This window comes from Rattus rattus, chromosome 17, assembly GCF_011064425.1.
Source record: "Rattus rattus isolate New Zealand chromosome 17, Rrattus_CSIRO_v1, whole genome shotgun sequence".
Lineage (NCBI taxonomy): Eukaryota > Metazoa > Chordata > Mammalia > Rodentia > Muridae > Rattus > Rattus rattus.
Window position 1 is genome coordinate 29,994,327 of NC_046170.1, and position 9,917 is coordinate 30,004,243.

The 9,917-nt window shown below is 44.0% G+C and overlaps 1 protein-coding gene across 1 annotated transcript in view; it reads left to right on the forward strand.

Moving 5' to 3' along the window:
• The window catches only part of Hydin (HYDIN axonemal central pair apparatus protein), a 351,132-nt gene that overhangs the window by 26,194 nt on the left and 315,021 nt on the right, over positions 1-9,917 (forward strand). Inside the window, exons 2-3 of the mRNA XM_032887538.1 lie at positions 3,603-3,760; positions 5,635-5,760. Of these exons, the coding sequence (XP_032743429.1) occupies positions 3,653-3,760; positions 5,635-5,760 (234 nt within the window). The 5' untranslated portion in view covers positions 3,603-3,652. The remainder of the gene's footprint in view (positions 1-3,602; positions 3,761-5,634; positions 5,761-9,917) is intronic.

The following is a 9,917-nucleotide window of genomic DNA, read 5'->3' on the forward strand; positions in this document are numbered from 1 at the left end:
TAACTATTACCATCTTCATTACCCCTTTGTTTTTAAGTATAAAGCAAGTCTTTTAGCACTGTATGAGTTTCCTTTTTGTTTTATTTAGTCCTTTAAATACATTCTACTCTTAAGGGAGAGATGTAATCCCTACTTCCAATAAACAATGGGTGTGTATGGTGTTAGATTTCACTGCGGTATCTCTGCTTTCTTTTATTGCTTCTGGAAATGCTACCTCTCAACACCAGAATGCTCCTCACTGACTAAAACCTGAAGGATGTCCAGGCTAGTGAAAGACACTCATGGGCCAATAAGAAGATATGAAAGGTTTATTATCTACATGACAGAGCTTCCTGAGAGAGCTGAGCAGACCGCAAGCCTTTATGCTTCAGTAGTTCCCTTTATAATAAATCCTTTATAATGTCTCTATATTTAGCCATGGCAACATAACTAAGTGCCCGTGTAGTAGTTTAAAACAGCAGTTATTTATTTCCCTCGCAGTTCCCATCTTGAGAATTTGAGTGGGCCACGCCCAGATGCCTCCTATCTGGGCCCCTCTCATACAGCTCCAGGCATGTGGCTACCTGGACTCAACTCTGTCTATAAACTGGTTTCAACTCATTGAGCATCTGCCAGTGGGCCTCAGGAGACCCATTTAAAGCACAGTCACACGGTGCTACAGAGTCAGGCTCTTTACTGTTTGGTTTTCTATGTAGGTTTCTGGACTACCCAACAATATGGCGGTGATCTGGAGGTGATGGGAGACAGAGACAGAGAGAGACAGAGAGACAGAAACAGAGAGACAGAAACAGAGAGAGAGAGAGAGAGAGAGAGAGAGAGAGAGAGAGAGAGAGAGAGAGAGAGAGAGAGACAGAGAGAGAGAGACAGAGAGTCAGAGACAGAGAGAAAGAGACAGAGAGAAAGAGAGAATGAGAGAGCACAAGCAAGCCAGAGTGTACCAAGATAGACCTACGGTGTTTTGTAACCTAACCTCGGAATAGCCCCCCACCACTCAGACAGTGATGTTTTCAGAAGTGATTAGGCATAGCTTGCGTTCAAAGAGAGGAGTGAATCAAATACAGAAATGCCAGGAAACAGATATTACCTTTCCATAATAATCTGTTACTGACAGGCCAGTTTGATGCCCACCTAAATGTATATACATCACTTGATTTTAGTCTACCCCTTGCTTTCTGTTTCCCCTTCCATTCTTAACTCCCGTTCTGTTTACTTCCTTAGAAAATGTCTGCAACTAGGTCTCGAGTCTTCATCTTCATATCATCTAAAAAATCTCCTTTGTGCATGTGTGTGTGTGCATGTGTAGGTATGAATATATGCACGTATGTATGAATATATGTATGTATATGTGTATGCATATATTTATGTATATGTGTGTGTGTCTGTATGAATATATGTATATATGGGTGAATATATGTATGTATATGTGTATGTATATATGTATATGTGTGTACATATGTATGTATGCATATGTATGTATGTATTTTCAGTCTAGTGGCACTGTTCCTTTAGAGAACCTTTCCTGATACAGAAGGGATTCTGCCTGCAAGCTTCCCTGGATTTTCCCATGATCAAGTGTTTTTCTGTAGCCTCAACAATTTCAGAGCTTGCTTCATGTAAAATCCTTAGCTTTCTTTTAAAAACCTGTGAGGGGTTTCCCCGATTGCTCACCCTTCCCTCTAGTCATACAGCACTTGCTCTGGGCTCTGGGCTCCCTCTCAAAGCCACTGCCATCTCCCTCCACCTGCCATGGACCTCACCTGCCATGAATAGCTGCTCTCTGACACTTACAAGATCCAGGACACCTCTGGCTCTGGGCACCTGGAGATAAAAATGGTTTGGGGGACTGAAGGAGACATAGTCAAAATGCTTTCACCAAAGGCCCGAGAGCAGACATATCAAAAGAATAGAAGTGGGTAGTGTTGAAGCAGTCTCATAAAGGAAACCAACATCATGTCAGAGATATATAATGATTGCACAAAATCACTCAAAGGCAGACTTGAAGGACAGAGATCAGAAAGAATAAAGTCTTTTCTGACAGGGGCTTCAGAATTTTAATAACTACCAGCTTTTTTGTTAGTGAAAATATGGACCCAGACAGCACAGCTGCTCCCTTACACTACCATGAGCATGTTTGACCCGGTCATGATTTCCTCTAAGAGTGGCCTAGAGATGGAAAAACCGCTAACGAGTTGGGCAATTACCTTGCATCTATCACCTGTCGTTATAACTGGCTGCTGCCTGTCACCCCCACAATGCTGGGACTGAAGACAAATGGGACTGATGTCATCCTGAGATCTTCATATATTTTGACCATAATTCATTTAGAGTAGAGCCATTGTTTTAATGTTTCGTTTGAAAAAAAAAAGTACGTCATATGACTGTGAAAATGTTAGACCTAATAAACCAACAAACAAGGTTGGGGGAGGGAAGATGATGCCGCACTGCTGCCTTAGTGAAGAAGTCACTCTGAGAAAGTCTGGTGACTACATTAGCCTACTTGACTAATACACAAGCTGGCTACACACATAAACAGGCTACGAGTGTGTGACTTCATCAAGACTCACTCCTGAATGAGCAGGCAAAGAACTGAGTGACCACATAATCAACATGTACGAGATGGGAGTCCCCAAATCTCATATGGTAAAGGATTTCTTTGACAAACACACCCTGGAACATGGTGGTCACAACAACTAATCTGACCTCCCCAAAGCTGTGAAGGCAAAGGGAGAGAGGTTATATATAATATGTGGATTTGGAGATGGTATGTGCTTAGTGACTTTTAAATCTTTCCCAGAACCAACTTACTTCCTTTCTTCCTTCCTTTTCTTTCTTTCTTTTTCTTTCTTTCTTTCTTTCTTTCTTTCTTTCTTTCTTTCTTTTCTTTCTTTCTTTCTTCTTTCTTTTTCTTTTTCTTTTTTCTTCTTTTTCTTCTTTCTTTCTTTCTTCTCTCTCTCTCTCTCTCTCTCTCTCCCTCTCTCTCTCTCTCTCTCTCTCTCTCTCTCTCTCTCTCTCTCCAGCTGTGGAGATCAGAGGCCTCATGTTTAATCTGTTGGTTGGATAGATTGTCATGAAGGAGGCACTTTCAACTCAGTGAATCAAGCAGCAGATGACACAGGGTCCTCAGTGAGCAGCATCTGTTTGTCTTGTTTGGAAGTTAAACATGGTAAACTGAGGGAGCCCGGGTCCTTCCTGAGCAAAAAAGTCCAGAATTGGCCTAAAATGAGTAAGAATGCATCTGTCCAAATGGAATTCAACCCCTCATTTAATGTATCCCAGGCATTTGACATATAGTTTTAAACACGATTTTTTAAGCTTTCCCATGTATGACAAAGCTATGAGCTATGCATGCACTGGAACTGGAGAGAGCTCAGTGGTTAAGAACATCAGCTGGTCTTCAGGAGGACTCAGGTTCAGATCCAGTACCTGTGTGGTAGCCACCTGTAACCCCAGTTCCGGGGACCCAAGGCCCTGTTTTGGCCTCTGTGGACACTGCATGGATATGTGCAGATATACAGGCAAAACTCCATAACATGTTAAAAAAACGTATGACCCGTATGTAGGAAGTAACGGTGTCTGCTCTGATCCCACCCGCTTATCCTTAGGTGGACAAAGGAAATTTTTCAAACCAGCAAGTAAAAGGCTTGAGGAACCCATGGGGACTGTGCATCGGAAGATGGCCAAAGTGATCTCCGGACTGCAGAGCAAAGTCTTGCCACCCATGAGCCCGAAGGTGGTCACAGAGGAGGAAGTGAACCGGATGGTAACGTACCATAGTTTCTCCATAAGACGCTTAGCGCGGTGTCCTTGCAACAATGTGTTGTTCTTCCAGAGCATCGGAGAATCGCTGATTGATACCACACTAGCCTCCAGCGTGCTGGAGAGCATAATCACCTTCCACAGCCAGAGAAGTTCTTATGTTGCATATGTACTTCACAGAGCAGGGTTTGACTGGGCAATCAATTGCAAGGAGAGCTCTTAGTCCATTTCCTGTTCCCACAGCAGAAACTGGACAACTTGGAAAGGTTTGTTTTGTCCTGCAGTTGTGGAGCTCAGGAAGTCTGGTGCTGGGTAGCCTCATCTGATAACAGCTCCATACCAAAAGCACCCACGTGCAGAGGGACAGGAAGGGAACTAAACTCCAAGAAAAGAATTAGTTCAGCCACTACCTCTGACACAGGAACTCGCGGGGACACACCCAACTCATAGAACTGTGTGAATAAGCTTACTAAACTTTTCTGGGGGCCATTCAGTTACAGTCAAATGACAAATCCCACAAGGGTCATCGTAATAATCTGTGACCCATGCCTTGGCAAGAGTTGTTTTTTATAATTTTCAGGGCACAGAGTAGTAAGAAAGAAAGGAAGAAAGAAAAAAAGGAAGGAAGGAAGGAAGGGAGGAAGGAAGGAAGGATATGTAGTTCTCTTTTAAAATAAAGATAGGTGTATTTCGAATATGAAAACAATGTACTAGGAACAGGAGTATGAACTGTGTGCTGCAGAAACCAGTTAGAAAAATCCCTGATCCTGGCAATGACACTTCTACACTCTAAACCCGACCTCCAGTTCCATTCTGATTAGAAAAATAAACTCAGTCTTTGCCTCCTGTGGTGGCTGCTGGCACATATCTATATAAGGCTTTTTGTTCTTTAGATTGTGTTGTTTGAATTTAAACCACATTATTGCGGATACCTCTCGATAACCCTGTTAGTTCCATCTGTGTTCCAGTCAAAAGGAAGTTAAAGCCAAGTTGAAAACTACATTTCACTTGAATGAGTTCAATTACAGAGCTCAAGCATTATTGAAGAGTTCTAGACTCAAACCCAAGCGAGCCGAGTTATGCACTCCAAACTGTTATAATAAGTCTTGGCTTCCACTCTGCTAATGATCATACCCTCCTCACACGTAAAGTAGGCCCCACCAGCAAGAACTTTCTAGAACAACAACACACAGTGCACGGCAGTGATAGGCGTGGGGTAGCTAATTCTCTGCTGGGCTAGTTTTATTTAAATGACAATGACAGGTATTTTCTCGTAAAATTGGTAAAGCGTTGGAGCACCTGATTTAGGTGTGGGAATATGATTGGCTGCAAGATCCAGACCTGATGCAGAGCTCACGGCCCCTGCTGAACACGTCACACATTTCTGAACGATTAGATTTCTCTGTCTCTAATTAGAAAACTTAGCTCAGCCATGACGTCGTTAGTGAAGCACCCCAGGGCTCTGCTTGTCTGGCCTGTTGGTTCAGAAGCAGAGTCACCTTCCACTCCTCAGCCCTAATGTCTAGGAGTGTTTTTTATGGTTTTTTTTGTTTGTTTGTTTTTGTTTGTTTGTTGGGTGTTCCGCTCTTTGGACAGCTCGCTGTGCAGTTCCTTAACTCACTTTCTCTAGGGTTCCATCGTGTGTTTTCTTCAAAACCAAAAGAGATGTATGTGCTAGTCAGTTGCTGTGCAGAGACCTCAGAAGCGCATGGCATTTCTCTTGTATAATTTAGTTATTGTCAATGTTTTATAAGGGGACTTAGTGGCATGCCACAGTTATCCCGACGGCTGTGTGCACTGAATTATTCATTACCCACGCTTAGGAGAACACTTCCTCAGCCTAACCACGTTTGAACGTGGGTCTTATTTGCATTCTAGATGTCGCCCTCAGAGTTCCTGAAGGAGATGTCCCTCACTACGGAGCAGAAACTGGCAAGTACACGAATCATATGCCGACCACAGATCACCGAACTCCTAGATATGGGAGAAACAACGCATCAAAAGGTACATCAAAGGCTGGAGAGATGGCTCTGTGGTTAAGAGGGACTGTGACTCTTGTAGAGGACCCAGGTTCAGTTCCCAGCACCCATCATGTCAGGCAGCTCCCAACTGCCTGTAACTTCTGCTCCAGGAGATCTAATGCCCTCTTCTGGCCTCTGCGGGCATTGCAATCCCCCATACGCACATAAAAGCACATCAAGGTGAAATAGACCATCTCAGTGTTCAGAATGACAGATAATAAGTAAAATGGAGTGTTTCCAGGATAGCCAATCCCATCCTGGGTTGCTTCCCTTCCTATCTGTTGGCCTCTATGACACGGCAGTAAAGTCATTATACCTAACACGAGCAAACCGTATTTAAAAAATCACTTTTGACTAATTCTACTCCTTATTACTTCTATTCCCTAGTTACTTCTGATCAGTATTTGATAGAATTTTTTTACGGGCTAAGAGTAATTCCGAGGTTTATATCAGCCAAGCCCATTAGTTTATCTCCTTCGAGTCACCAGCGATCCTTCCTTACCTGAACTTCCCACTACTAAAGAGGGGAGGGAGGGCAAATACACATTTGCTGCCTGATTTGGGCCCATTTCTAAGAAACTTTCAGACTAAGAAACAGTGATGTTTCACATTTCTATATTTTAGTGTAGGCTATATGTTCTCGCCTTTAGGGGCAAATAGTTATTAAAAAAAAAAAAAAAAGAACAATGACTTGGGACTGAGGAGATGGCCAGTGGCCAACAGTATTTGCTTCTTTTGCACAGAGAGGTTCACTTCCTGGTACCCACGTGGTGGCTCATAACCATGTACAGCGCCAGAGATGCACTGCCCTCTTCTGCCCTCTGCAGACATTGCACATACACAGTGCACATACATACATGGAGGCCAAGCACTCATACACATAACTTTAAAACCAATCATTGCTTCTAAAGATCTTGTTTCCTACTTTTTAGTTAATTTCGTAAGATATATGCCTCACTCGTCTGCATAAATTATATTATGAATCTTCACTGATGGGGCTACCGCAGGTGGGCCCCCTCAAAATCCCAGCTATTCCTGAGTTGTCTGGGCTACATTCCCCTTGGGACCTGGTCTCTGAAGCCTTTGCTCTTACTGTCTAGGACCTAAGGACCCTGCTGTCCTTAGCATTGCCGTCTTTATTTGCTGATGGCATTCCTCCCATGACAAACACCCTTCACATCTGAGCAGGAACAGCATTTCCCAGAGCTGACTCGCCCTCCTGTGGTTTCTTTTCTCCCTTCCGAGGGACTGGCAGAGGTAGCACATTGAGTGTGTTGCCCTGACCACATCTGTGAAGGACAAGATTACCAGGTTGCTTCACGTCCCCTCCCACTCCTTCAGCTCTCTTGGTTGTTTCCACGTGTGCTCTGGCTTTGAACCATCTCTCCATGCCAGGGACCGTCAGCCTCTGTTAATTCCTCCTAGATGAACTTACAGATCTTAGCCCCATGTCTTCGGTACTATTTGCATATGGCCCTCTTAGTTTAACCACAGAGTTCTTTCCCACCCAATTCTAAAGTCGTGTGTTTTCCCTTCAACAACTCCGAGGATGTTTTACTTCATGATCTCTGACATCAGATGATGTTCACAGAGGCTGAAAGTCTGGCTCAGCCCTCACCCCACAGGCCCAGTCATGCTCCAGTCTGCACACTCACTGTGTGTCCCTCATTCATGCTCAGTACTTTGCTCAGACATGACTGGGTTTTCCTGTGTCACTGTGTACCTCGTTTTATCTGCAGGAAGTTTATTTCTTAACATTTCGACTGTTTTATGTTCCTCTGAAGGATTCCCCCTTCAGGAGCATCAATTATGGGTGCACCAGGCCTTCCTTGTCCGCTCCTCTCCTGGCGTTTCCTCTTCAACCCCCTTAGCTTTGTTCATCTGCTTCACTGAAATGACACTGAGCATTCTGTCCTCTGGGTCCCTTCCTCTGCCTTCTGTGTCTGTCTCTCCAAGTCCAGTCCAGCGGGCTCTGCTCATCTCCAGTCACCTGAAGTCGCATCTCTCTTGTGAGCCTTGTAATCCATTAGTGTCAGATAAATCACAGCGACTGTGTTCTTCCGACTTGACTTCCGGAACCTTCCTTCTTTCCCCGAAACGCTCCCTTCTCTCTTAAATTCATTCCTAGTTCAGAGCCTCCGAAACATGTTTTCATGTTTGACATGTGATCCCTTTTTTGTCTGAAAAAATATTAAGTTGACCGTGATCATTTAAGCGTACAAGATAAGTCTGTAAAACAGACCTGGGGAAATGACTGTGTAGGTAATGTGCTTGCTGCACAAATATGAGGACCCAAGTTCTAATCCCCAGCACCCACGTAAAGACAGGCATGGTAGCACAGTCTGTACTCCCAGTGTTCCTACCGGGGATAGAACCAGAGACTCAACCATCCCCAGAAGTTGTGGGCCAGCCAGCCTGGAATGTACACGAGCAAACAAGGGACCCCCTCTGCCTGAAACAAGGTGGGAGACAAGGACAGATACCCCAGAATTTCTCACGTCTACACATGTGTCATACACATGCAAGCAAACACTGAGCGCGCGCACACACACACACACACACACCGTGTCCCTTTCCATCCTCATACTAAAAAAAAGAATAAATAAAAATCAAATACTTTCAGAAAAGACAGGTACACAAAACCAACGTCGGATAATAAATGAAGAATGGATTATAAAACAATCACTGGCCATTTTATCTTTCCTTTGATTTTTTTATTGCATTTTATTTATTTATTGTGTGTGCACATGTGCATGCCTAATACATTGGCATGCGTGTGGAGGTCAGAGGACAACTGGTGGGAGTCAGCTCTCTCCTTCCGACATGTGGGTCCCTGAAATCTGACGCAGATCCTCAGATTTGGCAGCAAGCACCTTTACCCATTAAGCCATCTTGCTGGCCCCCGATTTTAATCGTTTATTAAATATGGAAGCAAATCTACATACTAATGTGATGGATGTGTTTGTTTATTTTTCATTAAGAATTAATCTTGGTTAAATAAGCCACGAATGGAGAGGATCATCAACCTTTTTCAGAGATGATTGATATTTTGGTATCATAATCCCCAGTGTTCAGATGCTGCTTTTCAGAGATATGAAGCACAAGATGGCAGAGACCTGTTTAGGGCCGTTCAGAAACTGCTGGAAATCCTATATAAATTCTAAGCCAATTCATTCAACTATTTAAAAAGAAAGGAAGGAAGGAAGAAACTCAAATCAGCAACAGAAAGACAGATTTTAAAATCACTCAGACTGGTCCAGATAAGCACTCATTTGACACTTCTGTGCTGAGGAGTGATTGCAGGAAAATATTACAGGTCTTCCTTTTCTGTAAGTAACCATTACTGAAGGGACAGGAAACGCTGCATGTCCTGTAAAAGCGTTGTAATTCACCTAGTAGAACAGAGTCTCCGCAGCCTTCGCTGGGACAGGGGCAACCGCAGCCGCGGTGTGACGCATGCGCATCCATCTCATTAGCATGCATGGTATGTTTTCAAGCTGAGGCTGCAGTAAAGTCATGAGGTACAGCACAAACCTTTGCTACCAGAGACCCCTTGGCTTCATTACACGTTTGATTTTGAGTTAATTTGGGGTCGTGCACTCAGAAAACTTTTACTGTGCACAAGTTTTCCATGACCCCTTATATTCAATTACGTGACCCCCATATGAGGTCATGACTCATAGGTCGCGCTGTGCCTTAGGGAAATGGCACCTTTGATCTTCTAGTGCTTGTTATTTATGTATTTAATGTTGAAGGTGCTGGAGAGGTGCACCGGATGCCTCCTGTGTGGTAGGCAACTGTTTTGCCACTGAGCTGCCTTCCCAGCCCCCGCGTGTGAGTCTGATCTTCTCGTTTGTGTTGCCTACTCAAACTTGATATGTTGGAGATCCAAATGCAGATTTGAGCTGTCGCTCAAAGCCTATGTTTCTTCTTTTGCCTCTTACCTCCTGCAGACAGTGACTACATGTATCTTGTTTTCCAAGCACTTCAGACTTCTCCCTGATATCTCCCTCCCTCCCTCCCCTCCCTCCTTTCCTCTCTCCCCCTCTCTCCGTCCCCCTCTCTCCCTGTCCCTCTCTCTCTCTCTCTCGCATGTGTATGTGTGGTATGCAGTGCATGTCTGTGTTTGCATGCATGTGT